The 18,071-nt window shown below is 35.6% G+C and overlaps 1 protein-coding gene across 6 annotated transcripts in view; it reads left to right on the forward strand.

Annotated features, from left to right (window-relative positions):
- LOC136836308 (leucine-rich PPR motif-containing protein, mitochondrial-like) overlaps positions 1-18,071 on the forward strand; it is a 99,072-nt gene that overhangs the window by 35,705 nt on the left and 45,296 nt on the right. For 3 of the 6 annotated variants that reach the window (XM_067100432.1, XM_067100431.1, XM_067100433.1), the window contains 9 exons: positions 2,802-3,118; positions 3,883-3,959; positions 4,739-4,929; positions 5,553-5,796; positions 9,729-9,914; positions 12,659-12,869; positions 14,348-14,560; positions 15,474-15,595; positions 17,777-17,884. In XM_067100432.1, the coding sequence (XP_066956533.1) occupies positions 2,802-3,118; positions 3,883-3,959; positions 4,739-4,929; positions 5,553-5,796; positions 9,729-9,914; positions 12,659-12,869; positions 14,348-14,560; positions 15,474-15,595; positions 17,777-17,884 (1,669 nt within the window). The remainder of the gene's footprint in view (positions 1-2,801; positions 3,119-3,882; positions 3,960-4,738; positions 4,930-5,552; positions 5,797-9,728; positions 9,915-12,658; positions 12,870-14,347; positions 14,561-15,473; positions 15,596-17,776; positions 17,885-18,071) is intronic. The other 3 variants (XM_067100436.1, XM_067100435.1, XM_067100434.1) reach the window with 1 other exon arrangement.

An 18,071-nucleotide genomic window follows, 5' to 3' on the forward strand; every position in this document is an offset into this window, starting at 1 on the left:
TTCTAAATACATATCAAAACATAAGAAAATTATATTTAGATAAGAAAATTATATTTAGAAGTCCAAAATACAATAATGAATTAAAGTAAACTTTTACCCTTTTTTTTTTACATAAATAGGCTAATCTTGTGAAAAAGGCTAGTCGTGCGTTTCATATGTGGTAATGGTATGACATTGACCTGGTTTCTCCCTAAATGTGTGAGCCCTAGGCCAAATATTTCTTACTCCTTAGCCTATCTTTTGTCAGATGGTTATTTAAGGACTCTGTGAATGCAGAGTAAGGGGTCAGGGCTACTGTAGCAGGCATTTCTGTAGTAGGTAGGCTATTTCTGAGGGAATATGACCTAACCATATTTACATTTACCTAACCTACCCTTGGAAGCTGTGCCCTAACCTGGTCAAGGAGCTTTGACCCCCCTGGACTCCTCCCAAGTAAGCCATGATCCTTCACTCTGTATTTCACACTCTTAATCCTAAGCTATGCCCACCCTTTCATAGCCTGTTGAGAGCAGTGCAACATTTTCATTTGTTATAGGAAACTTATATTTATAGATGACACCTCCACTATTAACTCTCTGCCATTTATGCACCGCTCCCTAGCAGGCCTGGAAAGGGTGTTGAATGCGTAAAGGAGGTGAATAATAATAATGATAATGCTGTATCCTGTTGTACTTAATACTTGATGAAATGGTCAAGAATTACAGAGATCTATTATAGATAATACTTTTATTTTAGGTATAAGATACCTGATTTTTATTGCTAGCCTTTATGAATATTGCATGAGCAATAAAAAATTGTATTTATGTTTTATTCATGCAGCAGTATACAATAACACATCATATTCACTCAAACATGATATGTGAATTACATTTCCTTTATTAAAATAAGGTGTTGTTTGGGGCTTTAAGTTGACCACACGTGGATGGCAATGAGTTGGTGTGGGGAGTGGGTCATCTTGTCACACTTTTCTTTATGCATTCTCTCTTGGAAATGGATGGTTTTGCTGGCAAAAAAATATTTAATCCAGCTTATTAATTACACAAGCATTTGTATATTCCACATGTACGATTCAGCGTGTTCATCTTTAAAATTGATAATCATCTTGTGACTTACCTGTCCAAGCTCTGTGGATCTAGGATGTCATTTTCACATACCCGCATGTTCACATTCGCCACTTATAGCAGCCTTTCAGCGGTAATCAGTCTTCTTTGTTTTCAAATACTGCTCTGAAAAACTCAAGAAACCTTGAGTAGAAGCCATATATCAATTTTGATCTATAGAATTACAGGGATTATAAAGAAATTACTTGTAAATGTCATTGTCAGCAGCACCAAGTTATTTTTAGTCTGGCAGTCAGTCAATCTCTAAGTTTTTCTGTGTTCTTCAAAGAAGAGGTTAGCTTGTTTCTTCAATCTTTCTTATTTAGTTCTTTTGGCTCGTAGTTATCCATGAAACCATTTCTCTAGAAATGGCCCTTGAAATATGGAAACTATGCATGATGCCAGGTGTGGAGAAAAGGGTGAGTGCAGCATCCTGTTCAAATCCACTGTCTTGCGCAGATACCATAGAAATCTGTAATGTGTTGGCAGGCTCATTGTCGTGAAGCAATAAGGGGATTTTTGACACCTTAATTTTTCATGAATTTGGAGGGTCAGTTAGTGGAGTAAATGTACACAATATTAACCATTAGTGATAGTCTTGTGAGGCACATATTTAATGTGAATCACTCCTTACCTGCTGTTGAAATGGTACACATGATCTTTCCAATCCTGGATTGAACTTGGAATTTGACAGTGTTCTAACTGATAGTTTTGGTCAGAGTCACAGGGATTAAATGCTTCGTTATTTTTCAGTTTTAAACCTTTGTTTAAATTTTTCATCACCATTTTCTTTTCAGAACTTTGGATATAATTTCACTTCATTTTAGTTGTTCACATTCTTGATACACAGGAAACTCTGCAGTGCACTTGTTTGTGAAATAAAGAAGTCTGATTTGGGGCACATAACCAAATGTGAATCTATTAAGCTTTACTTCACTTCCAGAAATTTTATTATAACAGTACAGTACTTAATTGTGATATTTTTATCTTCCTGGCTGATTTGGGTCTGAAAGAAGAAATATACAAGAAAACACAAGATATAGAAAAATTAAATTTTCAATACACAAGAAGGGCTTGAAATTATGAAAGGCTGAAAACTGTAGGATTGCTGCTGCTGACTTGGATAGAGAATGTTTTGATCTCTCAAACTATTGTAGCTTTGTTTCAAGGCCAGGTTTCTTTTTTAGCCGTGAATTATAGAAATATTATTTTAGGTGCATACCTGTGTACTTTTTATTTTACTTGGAGTTCTTGGTTGACATACCCCACAGTACATTTAGTAGAAGAGTTACATTGAATTATGTAGACATGTAGTAAGGTTACATTGAATTATGTAGACATGCAGTAAGGTTACATTGAATTATGTAGACATGTAGTAAGGAAGCAATGGTTTTGTTGTTGTGGTACTGATTTTAGTTGGAGATCAATTAAATGACAAACTATAGACTTTGATGTATATTTTTTATGGTAATATTAAGACTGCATTTTTTCCGTTAAAAGTAAAGTTTTGTTGAGCTTCCTAAGAAACTATCGCACTTGGGAAATTTTGTGTCCAGAAGGTCCAGTAAGAGCTAAGGGTCCTTTGAAGAATGTTTGTCAAGCATAGTAATGGAATATTCATTAAAGAAAAAGAAGAATGTAGTAAAGATAATTCAAGTACAGTAATAGCATAATAATTTCAAAAACCTTTCTGTGTTACAGGAGCATCAGTTTATGTAGAAATGTTTACACAGCTGTACCTAATGAAACTATTGAAACTCAAGCAAGTGAAAATTCTGAAGAAAAGTCTGAGGTTTTCCAGATATTATCCATACTGCAGATGAAGAAAGACAGGTTGGGGCCACTGAATATCACTGATATCAAAACTGGATTGGGGAAGCTAAAAAGACATAATGTGGAATTGAGTGATGATGATTTTTTACAACTTCTTCAGATGACTGTTAAAGCTGTAGAAATGGAATATCGAAATTGCTCTGATGTTGTTCAGCAGTTACTAGAATTATACAAGACTGGGAAAGGTAGGTCCACTTTTTACATGTTAGTTGTGGTGCTTTTAAGCTGATTCATGTACGGAACCTGTAATGTTTCAGAAGTAGAAGCCTCTGGAAATGGCTCTTATTTTAGTATCTTTCATTGTCACTTTACCAGTAAGATTAATGTGTTTTTACATAAGCACAAGTCTTAAAATTTTATGTGTTTGATCACAGCAGGCAGACAGAGTACTGAAGATAATTTCCAAACGACAAAATAGTAGATAATGACGGCTGGTTACAGAGTTTGAACTACCCTTAACAACAGAAGAGTATATTGTCTCATTTCATATTTTATTTTGATGTGCAGTATTTTATGGTTTTTCAGTACTTGGTATTGAAATTATTTTTTCCCTTCATATTTGTCTTCATCATTATCGTCGTTCCTATTTGTTTTGAAACAAAAACCCTTGACCTGAGGATAGCCTATAGGTGTGACACCTTTTCCTGACATTTCAGGCTCCAGAGTGTCCCAGTGGCAGAAATGGTCATTCCATGTGTGTCTGCCATATGTAGACCTTGTGATCCAAGTGACTCCCTCATGCCCTTTCCATGCAATTGAACGTTGCTTATTTTATTTAAATATTAAGGAAAAAGCAGTCCTGGCATTTGCATCTTTTTACTTCTGTCCTGAACAATAAGCTTATTCCTTGCAAGAACAGTACAATAATTATGATTTTTTATCTGCTTTTAGCATTATTGCGATTTAAAGCAACATCTGTGAAAAGTGTTTCATAAATTATTTATTTCAGAAAAACCACTTACACTGGGGCATCTTGAACTTTACTTCAAAATGTGCCTCCTTGCTGAAGTTCCACTAAGCTCTAAGGTAAGCATTTCCAAGATTTTAAACCAATTAAGTTCTTTATTCTTAAAAACTGTGTTCGTCTAATGTATGGACTTTTCCAGGACATACAGGAGAAGTTCTTTCTTTGAACAGCTTCAAAACTCATTATGGCACCCAGCTTATTCAGGGTCTTCAAAGATGGTTATTACTATGGTTGTAAAGTATTTAGGTACTTAGTGAAAAGAGACTGTTCAAGCAGTGGCTGACAAATCATGTACTGTAATCCAATATAGATTAAAAGTGCAGTGGGTTGTGAGTGAGATATAATATGATTTTGTTCTTTTAACAAAAATGGATGTGTATTAAAAACTAAGTAAAAACTTACCCCCTTGAATAAATAGGAATCTTCATTTTTATGGGTGGAAATGAAAGTTAAGATAAGAGTGTATATGGATCCGTTATGCCAATATCAATATAAAAACTTACCCCCCTGAATAAATAGGAATCTTCATTTTTTATGGGTGGAAATGAAAGTTAAGATAAGAGTATATATGGATCCGTTATGCCAATATCAATATAACAATAGTCAGCCTCTGAATTTTAATAGGTATATGAATATAGTCATAAACATGAAGTATAGTTTGTTAAGGTCTGTAAATTCTTATCAAGTGGAACTGTTGCTTATGAAGAAATATTAGAATTAGCTTTGTTATTAAACTGCAGAGTATTTTAGAAAACTTTAATATTTCATGTTAAATTAATTGATATTTCTCAATAGCTATTTGTTTTGAAACTTTAAAAAATACTGATGTATTTCATAGGTTATGTTGAGCTTAGTGGAAGACAACAACATTGATGTTACCAGGGAATTGTTGGAGATTATGATGCTGATCCTAGGGAGGAATGGAAGAATAGATGACACTGCTGATATTTTGACATTCATGAAGCAGAAGCGGTTTCCAATTACCGAAGTCATATTTAGTGGAATCATTTTTGCTCATGGCTTTAACAGGTAAGTTTTAATTTTTTTTTTTTTTCGTCGGTTGAAGTTTTCTTGAAGCTTTTTCTCATTTTGATGGTTAAAACTCAGTCCCTTTCCTTAGTTGTATTTTTTTTGTGACAGTTTTATATTAGATAACCATGGTCTAATTTGAGTATCTAGCTTCAACTCCAACTTAATGATGATCCCAACCAGTCAGGCACTCCTGCTTAGCTTCAGGTTAGGAGTTCAGTCATTTCCCTTTGAATAATAATTCTGGTTTGTAAAATTGCAAGTGTAGGATGTTTTCTCCTCCTTCAGTACTGTTTATGAATAGATTGCTACACAATTACACTTGAATACAAAGGGAATGAAGCTGTCATGCAAGGTCTTGGTAGAACTACAGTATTAGAGAACTGACAAAGACAAGGAGAACCAATATTTATTTTTCAAATACAGGATATACTAAGGCCCTTTTATTGTCTGCTAAACAGTACAGAATGCAGATTACTCTTTGAATCATGTTGCAAGTTTGACTATAGAATAGTTCATTACAAATGTGGAGTAGGTCTCTTCAGGAAAAAAATGTTCACAATTTACTGTATTAAGCTGGTATTATTACCCAGTGTTTAACCTGACATTTGTTGCTTTTCCAGAGACCTTGATGGAATAAATTCTGTTGTGGAGACCATGCGTAATGTTAAAATGGAATTCACATCCATAACATATCATGCATTGATGACCGCCTATGCTGTAGCAGGTGACTTTCCAAAAGTTGGAAGTTTGGTGCAGCAAATGAACAGAGCTAAGATTGCTTGTACGCTCTCTCAGCTCAAGTCGTTGCTTCTTGACGTCGTGAAAAGTAACGAGGCTGGAGAGGAATTTGAAAATATGGACTATGTAAGTTTTTGCATATGCTGTAGTGTTTTATTTTGCTTCTTAATATGAGATAAGTAAATTTAGGATTGCTTTAGAAATGAAACATTGATTAGGATCTCACCAGTTAAGTTTTTTCTTCAGGTTGTCGTAACATTACGCTTTTGTTTATTTTACTCCTAACTCTTACTTTTCAATGCATGCACAGGTGGTCATCTACAGAGAAAATGATTAAAGTACAAAAGTTGGCAAATATTTATAATTGAGGAGCTGGTTTAGGGTTGACGGAGGTTCAGAAGGGTTGAATTTTGATTGGTCCATTGTCAATACAGGCGGTCTTCACTGTAGAGTTGGTAGACGTTCTGATCTTCTTGGTTATGTTGATCGTGGAGGTTGGGGAATTACTGCTGGTGCACACCCCACTGGTATGATGGTTCACTCCGGTGCGGGGTGTTTGTTTGTCTTATTTCTCTTAGTCCATCATTGGGACTTTGGTGCCAGTGGTTATTTTCGTGTCTTATGTTGATTTTTTATGTTGTTGTGTAGCATTTGCCAGTTTCCTATGTATCTTATTATGTTGTTGGCTGTTACACTGTAATGGGTGCCTGTTCAGGTGGTGGGATTGTTGTGCATGATCTCTCTCTCTCTCTCTCTCTCTCTCTCTCTCTCTCTCTCTCTCTCTCTCTCTCTCTCTCTCTCTCTCAGCCTCAATGGTGTTCGGTGCTGACTGATTTCTTTAATTTCTTCCCTTGATCATCAGGAGGAATTCTGTCTCAGGCTGTCATTGTGGGGGTAATCTAACCAAATTTCCCATATAGACTGGTGTGTTGGATAGATGAAGTCTGTAGTTTGCACTTTGGTATCTAGCAATGTTAGGCAACTACTGTAATGTTCACAGTAGACTAGATTTAATTCCACGTGAAGGTCACGGCTCAGAAAGGAGGATGCAGAGACAACTTCCCCTCCTCCTGTCTGGGATAGAATAACAAACAGCTATATAATCTAGTCTTTGCCTGTTGTGGAAGAAATAAGGAACCAGTTACCGTTTGGCTAATTAAGGGCTACTAGGCAAGCGATTCCATTGAAAGCTAGTAGTTTGTTCAAAGCTTTCGAAATCTGGGACAATGAAGGAAAAAGGTATATCGTCCTTCATTTGTTCCAGTCTTGTAGGAATACATCTCTTGCTATTGACTGAATGTCCAGGTTATGTCTCAGAAGTTGATGGTTCTTGCATGTGGCAAACTGGTCCACTTCCTGACTGTAGAAGCATGTTAACAATTACTGACTTGAGAGGAGCTCAGCATGAGCCTAACCTCTTTATAGAAGACACTGCAGTCATATTGTCTAGGACCAACAAAATGTGAGTTCCTTTTGGAGGTTTCAATTTTCTGAGATGAAAAGACAGCCAATAACCCCAGGAAGCTGGTATGACACTCCCTCCAAGCAGGTGACCATCTTCCCCCTAACTGGCAATGCTCCCAATGGCGCCCCCAACCTGTTAAGGAGGCATCTGTATGTATCACAAACAGTGGAGGCAGGTCGGCCTGTTTGCTAGAGACCTCTTCCAGTTCCATGGGCAGAGTACCTTCCAAATCTCGGATGAAGGCGACCACAAAGCCTTTTACTGGCATGTGAGAGCCAGACTCTGTAAAATCCTAGTCACGATCTCAGATTGGATCTGCCATGGACCCAAACTGTAACAGTCCCAGACTTTGTTCCAGTCGTTGTCTGGAAAAGTTGGGCTGTGCAAGGAATCTATTGAGTCCTTCATTTTTGGAGTTGAGTTCTTTGGGAAGAGACAGCTGTCAGCAAAGAATAGCCCAACAAAGTCCCAGCCTCAGGAAAAGTCTGCTGGATGTAAGGTGGGACTTGTTCCTATTAAGAAACCTTTTGACTGGAGTCTTTCAACTACCACTCAGGTTTCGTTAGCACTCTTCTCTGATGACTCCCCAGGTTAGCCAATCATCTAGGTAGCCACCAGTTAAAATACCTTTGAGGACAAACAGCGGCCATCAAAAATAGGTTCTTCCCACGTCAAAACCTGTTTTATGCAGGGATTTTTTTCCAGGATATGTAATGGTTTAGGATGGCAAAGATGTCAGTGGCCTGGTATTTATAGTTTATACTGTCATGATTAATTCTTCTCTGCCCAGTTTCTTGTGGGGTGTGTGTGTGTGTGTGTGGTTATAATGATTAAATACATTACCTTCATGCACATTACATGAGAGTTGCTTTGATAGTGTGGAAGTTGTCATCACAATACACGAGTGATGGCATCCATCCACCAGGCATGTGAACTTACAGAAGACGCCACTTTTTTTCAAACCTGAATGAAAGGGGGCTGGGTTATTTTTCAGGATGAGGTAGCTAGTTCTCTTTTTTACAGTAATTGATTCCCTGAGAAGTAACAGATAATCTTTGAATGAGAAATAAATGGAAACAAGTAAGATAGATAACAACTAATAAGATAAATAGCAAATTAAAATAAATAAGGCACATAACAAACATTGGACTGAAACTTGTGTCTGCCTGCTCAACAAGAAAGCATTTGCATCTAGTTATAAATTCTAGTTTCCAATAATTCAACTACAGTACATGATTAGGAAAATTTATCCACAGTTTGGTTACAGCATGATGAAACTGTATTGTACTGAACCTGTCAGAAGAAAAGGCAAGACTTCGAATTACAGAAACTACCCTGCATACAAATGAGTTACGTTCCAAAGGCTGTTCGTATCTTGAATTGTTCGTAAGTTGGTCTTCAGGCCTATTTAAGTACTATATGATATAAAGTCAATACAGTACTGTACGTTTTTCATCCTAAGATACAATGCAGTACTGTGCACTGTATAGTACTTTATTAATATAAATGATACATTAGACTTACATAAATTGCGATGATAAATCAGTTGTTTCTTACCAAACACAATTTTAATTTATGATCACGTTTGTTCGTAACTCGGAATGTTCGTAAGTAGGGTAGTTCTATATGGTGGAATGTAAGTCTGGGAAGATCTGAATGAAAATAATGATCAAAATTAATAAATATCCAATACAGCATGCACATTTATTTAATTGAATGAATGTGGGAGAAATTAATATCAAGATCAAGAATAAGACTCTCAATAGAACTCAAGTCCTTTGTCTAGCGATTTAAGATGAAAGTTAGCTGCTGAAGACCATTCAGGAATAGTTTTTAAAACATGGAGAAATAAAAGAAATAAAATATTTCCTCAGGGTAGGTGAGTCACCAAAAATATCTTCAAGATTTCTCAGTATAGTGTACCAATTTTATTTACAATTGAAAAAGAGATGGACTGAGTATGTATCTTGAAATTGAATTTGTAATCAAGAATGTAACTTAGAATTTTAAATGTAGGCTAGCCTTTTTTCACTGCAGTTTAGATATACACACATACTTTTTGACTTTTCTTTATTTACTAGAGCTATAATTAAGGTTAATTAAGAGAAAATTAAGAGAAAATAAGAGCCAAAAAAACAAGTAGTGTTCTCTTATGTGTGTTTTCAAGAGGGAGCATTCCAACAAGCAAGCAGAAACAACATTCAGTGGCCTTGGAAATTTTGAATTGGTGCCAGATTACTGAGGGCGCAAGATTACAGTTGGGAGGATTAGCAGAGATCTGCATGTAATTACAGTATATGATATGCCATTTATGGGGGTTCTTAATGTTGAAAGTTATTTACTGAAAGTTATTTACCTAAAGTTTGTTTTCATGTTTGTACAAATGTGATTTGTGTTTGAGCAAGGGCATACATGAGAACCAAAATCATGAAATTCCAGATGAAAAGTGCAAAGGAAAACATTGTAGAAATATGTGTGGTGGTGATGGAGATGGATGAGCTAATTGAATTAGTCAAGTTAATTTATTCTTTTTTTCTACTGCATATTGTGATTAGGTTGAAAAAGCCACATAAGTAACTTCATTCTTTTTCAGGTCTTAGAATTGATGAAGCAGCAGGAGAGCACCTTGGATTTGGCAGTAATAGTACTACATCTCATACATCACAACCATGCACCAGAAGCAGTCAGACTTTTATCTTCTCATCCGCCAGTTTTGAAAAACACAGAATACTACAACAATGCTCGAATTTACATACAGGAAATGGTGCATTGTTTAAAAGTAAGTAAACTAATGATTGTTTCCCCTTTCTTTCTTTGAACAGATCTAAAAAATCAGGTGAGTATAGTATTCTGTTGTATTTAAATTTTGCATATGCAGCATCTACATAGATCTTTTGCAACTTGGGATGAAAATGTAAGTACAGATATACATTTAGTATTTGTACTTCAGGTTATTTGGATGTTACATATGTGAATAAAATGGATAGGTTAAATATTGTAGATTGCAAAATGCCTCCTACCCAAATAAAAAATAACAAAATTAATTACCCTTGAGTTGCATTACTAGAATTGATTTGTTTCTGAAAACTGAAGTAACATGAATGACAAAGAGGAAATTTGTGGTCATTAATTTGGTAAATTTCTTCTTAATAGAAATAGTTTTTATGTGGCATGGATGCTCTAAAAGGTAACTGTAAATGTATTGAAAAGTGTCTTAAAAATTTTGGTGTTATTTGTTATTCACATCATAAATGAAATGAGGATTTGCTTATGATAAAGGTTTGTGAAAACGTTTCCTCATATTGGTACGCAAAAAAAGGGATGTATTCATTATTGGGAATGAGAGTGCTCATTTTCATCCTGGAAAGTCTGTCTTAAATGTGAGAGTCATAGACACTTTAAATTTTAAAGTCATATTCTTGTCATATTTAAAAATACATATTGTTTTGCCTTTAGAAAGTTACATAATAGATGTCACCTATATCTGTGAGGTACTAGTAGGTTAGACAAGACACCAACCACCCATTGAAATACTACGTCTAGAAGAAATAGGGCCCTTCTGATACTGACCAGGCAGTCTGATATAGGACCCTTTACTCTAGATATGATACTTTCCAGTTTTACAAAAACATACCAAATTGTCAGTAATCATTTTTACACTTTCTCTTTATACACACATCATGCAACACTGAATATGCAGTACTACACTTTAAAATTCCCAGCCTGTGGGTTTTTAAACTCAAAATGAGTGTAATGACCAGTCAGCAGCCATTCTAAAGCCAGGAGAAAAAGAACTGTATTTAGCATGTCAGTAAGGGCATATAAATAGCCCTCTTTTTTTTCCTTGCAGCCTTTCAGTAGGTAGCATGCAAAAAAAAAAAAGTCTCTTGGGAAAATAAAAATAAGTACAGTACACCAACATTCATATCAGATTCTTCTGATACACCTTCCACTGGCTTCACTGTATATCTAGTGATATGGTAGAAAGTCGCTCTGTCTGCTTGTCTCTCTCTCCACATGGGTCATCGTAATTCTCCAGTCCCACAGAACACAGCTTCCTTTCGTCTCTATGAGATCTCAGGCTTATGTTGATGTGATGTTGGAGGATTTGTCTCAGCTGAAGAGTATGTTCATGAGGCTCTGCTCTCTCCTCTTCATTAGCTTTGAAGAATAACTTGAAGCTTGCTGCCATTTTTTAAGCCTGAGGGATAATTGTTGCCATGGGTCATTTTGTTGGTTGCAAGGGTTTGTGCATCTTCGTCCTCTTCTTCACTCTCCTGTGTTTAGCACATTCCAGGCATGGTTTATCTGGTGTATCTGTTTTTGTGCTTCAAGTTTTTTATGAGTGCTTTCATCTACTTTTGCTTCTTTTGTAGTAGATATTGCTTTTAGTTAAATGATGATCCCAGGTGCTTGCCTGCCAGTGCAGACTATGCTATTTCTCCATCTGTGCCACCCAGGAAGGGAGACTTCTGATCACATTGTCATCTTCACTCTCTCAGTCTTTCTAGCCTCCTTAGTGTATGGTTTCATTCTACCTCCTAAATTGTGAGTCAGGCAATATATGATTAACAGGTTTTAATGAGATGATTTCATAACACAAAAACATGTCAATCATACAGACCCCTTAATCATATGAGATTGTTGTCCCTTCCAGACACTCATCCTTGTTTCTTTGTGAGTACCAAAGAATGGTTAGTAGCCGAGCAATATAGGAGGAAGGCATATTGATTGGTGCAAGCTGGTGCAATTAGCGTTGCTGTGCAGAGTAAAGACAATATAAAATTAATGAATTTACAGTAAACCCCCTGTATTCGCATTCTCACGATTCGCCGACTCACCTATTCGCACATTTCTCTATGGAACATATATACACATTATTTGCGGAAAATTCACCCATTCGCAGTATTTTTCACTGAGAAATATTCACTAATCACTGTATTTTCATATTTTCATGACTAAATGCACTTTTTGCGATAAAACTATTAAAATACTCAGGTATAAGCATTTTTAGAGAGTTTTTGTGTGTTTGAACTATAAAAATAGTTCTAAGAGTTTCTAGAGGGGTTTTAAGTATTCACGGACTTTAGCTATTTGCAGGGGGGTGTGGTACACATCCCCTGCGAATGCGGGGAGTTTACTGTATATGAAAATCGTGTTTTGTACCACAAAACATTATGTGTTTCTTAGAAGTATATAGATAGATTTTGACTATATAATGCTGAGAAAAAGGTTTGCAGAGAATTATTTTATTTTACAGTTAATTTTGATAACTGTAGAATATGAGTTGATGATACTGTATTGCAAAATACTGAGAGTGACACACAACCTGAATTTAATAAGTAAAGTATAGGTGTAGAATATCTTGTAAGTGATTATTTGAACTGAAAAATGCAGGAAAATATAATTAAGACCTGAAATTTGAGAGCACCATTAATACTCATTCAGAATTTCCCTATAACCATGAAATAGGCCTTTTATAACTGAAAACATGTGAAAGTAATAAGGTATAACTCTATACAGGATGCAGATCTACTGGTTGAAATGTGTCAGCAGTTGGAGCAAGATGAGATTAACAAGTACGCATCACTGGTTGCACTTGAAACTGCGTTTACAGAGCGCAAAGAGGAGGTTGCTTGGGCTTTGCTTCAGTCGCTGAAAGATAATGGCAAACCGTTGCGACAACACTACTTTTGGCCGTTAATTAATGGTTCCCAGTCACTTATTGCATCCAGTAAGTTTCCATCATTACACCAAAGATTTTGAGTTTCTGTACAATGCTGTACAAAATACTGTATTGCAGTGTTAATGAAGTCCTTCAAATTTCTGAGTACAGTATTTTCCATTTATTCCATTTATATATGGAACTATAATACCCTTATTTACTTTTAAATTACTGGCTGAATTATATAAATTCACCTAGTCCCAGTTTAAGTGTTAAATAGTGGCTTGTTTGATTGCTCTATATAATTTACATGTAAAAGCTACAAAAAATTAGTTTTCATTGATACTTTAAAGTTTGCAGTTCCAAATGTAGGTCTTAGATCTGTTATTATGATAACACACGTGTCACTCTTTTAAATTGCTGAAGGGCTTACTTTATATTTTTTGTAGTGATGTCTTAATATTAAATTCTAAAAGCAATGGATAAAATATATGAGAATGCAGTAGGATTTTAGACTTAGAATAGTATATGAAAACTTTGTAAAATTATGATCATATGCCACATGCTGTTAAATATTATATTGAAATACATGTGCCCCATTATTGGTAAGTATTTTTTTCAAACTGTATTATTCTTTGGAAATTTTTTTAGAAACTGGAATAATAAAGAGGTCCATTAGTATTGAGTTTAAAGTATAAGCTCTTGTTTTATGGATGCCATAACTGTCATCCAGAAAGAATTATACCAAAGTAATTAGATTGTAGTCATCTATCACAAGTATGATACCGAATTGCAAAATAATTCAGGTAACATTTTGTCACTAGTTATTATTATAAGATATTTAGACCCCAGAATCGTTTTTAGACTCACAGGGTTTGCCTGAAGGATTTGAACTTACTGAAAGGTGGAAATGGGAGCTAGATAAAGTTAAAGAAATTGGACAGCTAGGTATGAAGAAGGCAGAGTGAGCAGGTGAAAAGTAGAGAGCAGAAAGAAATGCAGCTGCACCCGTAGGAACGGTTCAAAGAACCTTTAGTACCATTTACAATGTGCCACTCAGTGCACATTGTAAGTGATACCACCCCCTCTACTTGGACCATGGTTGTGTATTACCTAGTAGACTCTGTTCCTGGCATCCCATTATTAGTTTTTTTGGTTTCCATCTTACCTTGTCATCATGCCTTATTTTTGCTTAGAACGATTTGGTGCAATATCATTGTTATGTACATATTTCAAGACAGGTTATGTCTGTTGGGGAAAGGGAACAATACACAGTAGAATCTATTCAGAATGGCATTGATGAACTTCTGTAGCAGTTAATTGCTTGAAATTGTGTTGTTAAGTGGACTGCAGTTCTCAGAGGTCTTATCACCTTAAACAGTAATGAGAGCTCATGCAAAATCATTTGTGTCTTACACAACTGACATTTTAAATTTCAGATATATCTTGATTCTGTGAATAATGTGTGATAGATATCTGCACTGTATGTAAAATATGCATTTCTTTCCAACAATATCAGTTCAGATGGAAATTTTTCATTATTTCAGAGCTGGTAGACTATGTTCACAACATGGTGGCCTTAGGTATACCCCCTGATGTTGAAACTCTCAGGGAATTTGTTATTCCTAATTTGACATTGAAGGATCCACGATCTATTGAACAAACATTAAAAGGTGTAGGTCTGTCGGTTACTCTGATTGCTGCACCATTGTTGACAGTTTTAATTAGAAACAACATGATTGACAAAGCCATCGAATATGGTAAGAGTTTGCTTATTTTCTTGCTTGGAATTATTTACACTGTGAAAAATATTAAAATAATTCTGGTAGTTTTATTTTGACTGAAATGTGGTTGCACATTTAAAATTGATGCTTTTCTGTAAAATTTTGCCTTTCTTTATTGATATACAGTATTAACTGCTTTACTAATCAGCTAGCCAAATTTTAACAAGAACACTGGTGTAATGTTAGCAGTTGGCAAGTCTTCGCTGGTAGAACAGGCACAAACAAGTTGTACATCTGAATGAGAAAAATGTGTGGCTTTATTGGATATACTGTAGTTTATAAAAATTCTTGCACTTGTTTTGTAGATAATAGAAGAGCCACAACATTTTGTTTCTTTTGAATTGTGTGGAGAAACATCTTTAAACACCCCATTTTTACTCCCGCCCTCATTGTCAGTATGGAAGTCTTTTGGATAATGTGAAAGGATGAGGAAAGTAGGAGAGGGTCATGTTTACCAGTGAATTTCTAGTTGTCCCCACGTAACCCATAATGTAAACACTGTAAACAATATGCTGTTCAGATTTTGCATCATGAAGACAAAAATTTTTAACTTGTACCCAGTTATGTTCAGCTTGATGTAAATATAAGATAATGGGCTGTGATTGAGTGAGTGGATGAAAAGGACTGTGGTTAGGATGGCGTTATATGGTAGCTAATTCTAGGTTACTGTTTTTATAGGTCAGTAGTGTACTGTCTTTAATAACTTATCTAGATTTTTTTGTTAAAGCATTTTTTTTTTATTGTGTTAATTAACAAAGTAGCTTTGTTCCCTGTACTTTTGCATGACTTCCCTATATTCTTGCATGAACTTTTTTTTTTACATTGAATACTTGTGCTATAGAGTAAAATTTATGTATTTTTATGTCTCTTATTTTAAACTATTTTTCAGCCAAGAATTTGAGAGTTGATTTTCCTTCACAAGATTTAACAGCAGCACTAGCTAAGTCCTGGACTTCATCGCCAAAATCTGCTATATCTCTTTTAGCAATGCTTATCCAAAAAGCAAAAGAGGTGAGTGTGCTCATGATTTTTGCACAATCACCATCATCAACAGATTTTTTCTCCACTCTTCTGTCATGTGTATTTGCTCTGCGATTTTCTTTGTTTAATTCTTTATCTAAATCCTTTTGTCACAGTTTGTTAGGTTTTGTCCTACAGTTTCCATGTCGTCTACTACAGCTACTACTATTTTTTTAAGCCATCTACTCCTCTCCTTTCTATTCATCACATACCTATACCATCGCACCTCCATAATATTTGTTACCCCAGTCTAAAGCATTTCAGTTCCTTGGCACCACATCTCACAACAACATCCTCATTTATGATATGGTTCTTTCATTGCATATTCCCAGACTTCCAGCTCCTTTGGGGAACAACTTACTAGATCTTCCCATCGAAACTCGTCTGTATTTAGTTTTTCTGAATACATTAACTAAGGTGTTCTTACCTTTTCCCTGCTCTCTTTGTTCATTAGAAGCCTGTCACAGCTGACCTTTCATTGCCGAACTACATGAGGCATTGAATAGGATTTGATGACTCATAGAACAAAGGGGGCTAGGTCATACAACAAGCATCTCACCCATTAATTCTGAGTATTTACCTGACACATTTGAATGTTGTGAAGTCTCATGTCAGGCTCTTCTCCTAGTGCTTGGCCTAATCTTGGTACACTGATAATCCAAAAGGCAGCAGGAACATTGCTTGGATATATTATTGTCAAAACCCCTAGGGTGGTCCTGAAGAGTGTAGCGGCTGAAGATGGTGTTACACAATCATACACAATTATCTGTTTTAACAGTTTGTGTTATTTTTCTCCAGTACCTTTCACAGTTTTTGATAGCCTACTTGAGTAGTTTTGCACATTGCAGTGCATCCCTTGTACCAGAACTGCAAGGTTCTTTGTGTACTCTGCAGGTTCTGTTTCTTTCTTTGTAAGTTTTTCCCATATTCTGCAAAGTTCATGAATAACTGGCTCATTTTAGAAGATTCTCAATCTTATCCATTTTTATCGTCTGAAGATTCCCTGTAACCCACTGAGCCGTCATGGTTTCAGTTGGTGCCCCTGTTATGCCAACAACCTCAAGTTCATGCTCATTTTCTTCACTGAGAAGCTTTTCAAAATACTGCCTGCATCATACCAGTTCTTCATTATTTCCAACTTAAAGTTCTATTGTCAATTTTTCATTTAATATATATTTTCCCCTTTTAACATCTTTTCCATTATTCCTTGGCCCAGTTGCAATCCTGAATATTTTCTCTTTTCCCTCTTCTGTCTTCAGATTCTGATTCCATTCCACCCAACTCCTCTTTTTCCCTTGCAACCTGCTTTTTGGCCTCCTTCCTCTCATCCCTGTAGACATCTCTATCTTCTGCCAGAGCTTGAAGGCTGTCATCCTCACTTAAATTGCACTTTGCAAATCTTGATTCCACCACCATGGCCCATTATATGCCTTCCTCAATTTCACCTGATATATTGCCTCTGTTGCCTTTTGTGTCTTCGTATAATGATTCCTACCAACCAATTTTTTATTCTGTTTTTGTTGTCATTTGTTCTAGGAACTCCTTTTTGGCTTCTACAGTTTTCAGTTTCCATGATTTTATTCTTTAATTGCTCTTTTTTTCACTTTTCTATCCTTGTTACTGAATTAGCTCAGAGCAGCTTATGCCCTATTAAGCAGGCCTTTCCCATTATAAGAGTGTAATCCTTTTCTTTGATGCCGAAATCAATCCCTGTAGGTTTCTCCAATTTTGTATGTTACCAATGTCTTTCTTAGCTTCTTAAGCATTACTCTCAGCAACTTCGGTCCTTAGCTTTGGCAAAATTCCAGTACTTCTCGCCAGGCTTCTTTCTCTTTAACTATATTTAACCATAATATTCTCAGAACCAGTCTGTGGCCATTGTGTCTTCCGGTCAGTATCCCATCTGACTGTGGCACTTTTTAGAATTTTTGCATCTCATCTCAAGTATTGTTTTCATTTTCATATAGTATGTTATAAAAGTGAATCCTTCTCCTGAATTGGAAAGGAAGGAATTCCATCCCGTATCATCCCACTTTGCAGTATTTGGTGCTCTCTTGTCAGTTAAGCTTTAACAGATTTAAATGTTTGAATATACATTTAAAAAAGTGACAAAAATTAAAATTAAAATGAAAGGTTGTCATCTGAAAATAAATGATTGTTTTTCTTCGTCAGCATGAACCCTCTGGCAATCTAAAAGAAGACTGGGGAGGACAGTTCCTTTTGGATATAACATCATCCAGAAATGGTCTTAATAAAACTCAAATTGTTCCATTATTTAAGGTGAGTTGATATTTGGTGTATTCATGTTATGTCATCTTATGAAGTCTAAAACTAGTCTCTTTTATAACATGCGATCTTACATAGGTTCAGGTTGAAAGCGTAACGTAATCACAGTTTGTAGAAATTGTTCTTGTGCATTGATAAGAAGTGAGGTAAAAACACCTTTCATGCACAAAATAAAAGGAAA

Source organism: Macrobrachium rosenbergii, chromosome 56 (assembly GCF_040412425.1).
Source record: "Macrobrachium rosenbergii isolate ZJJX-2024 chromosome 56, ASM4041242v1, whole genome shotgun sequence".
Taxonomy (NCBI): Eukaryota; Metazoa; Arthropoda; class Malacostraca; order Decapoda; family Palaemonidae; genus Macrobrachium; species Macrobrachium rosenbergii.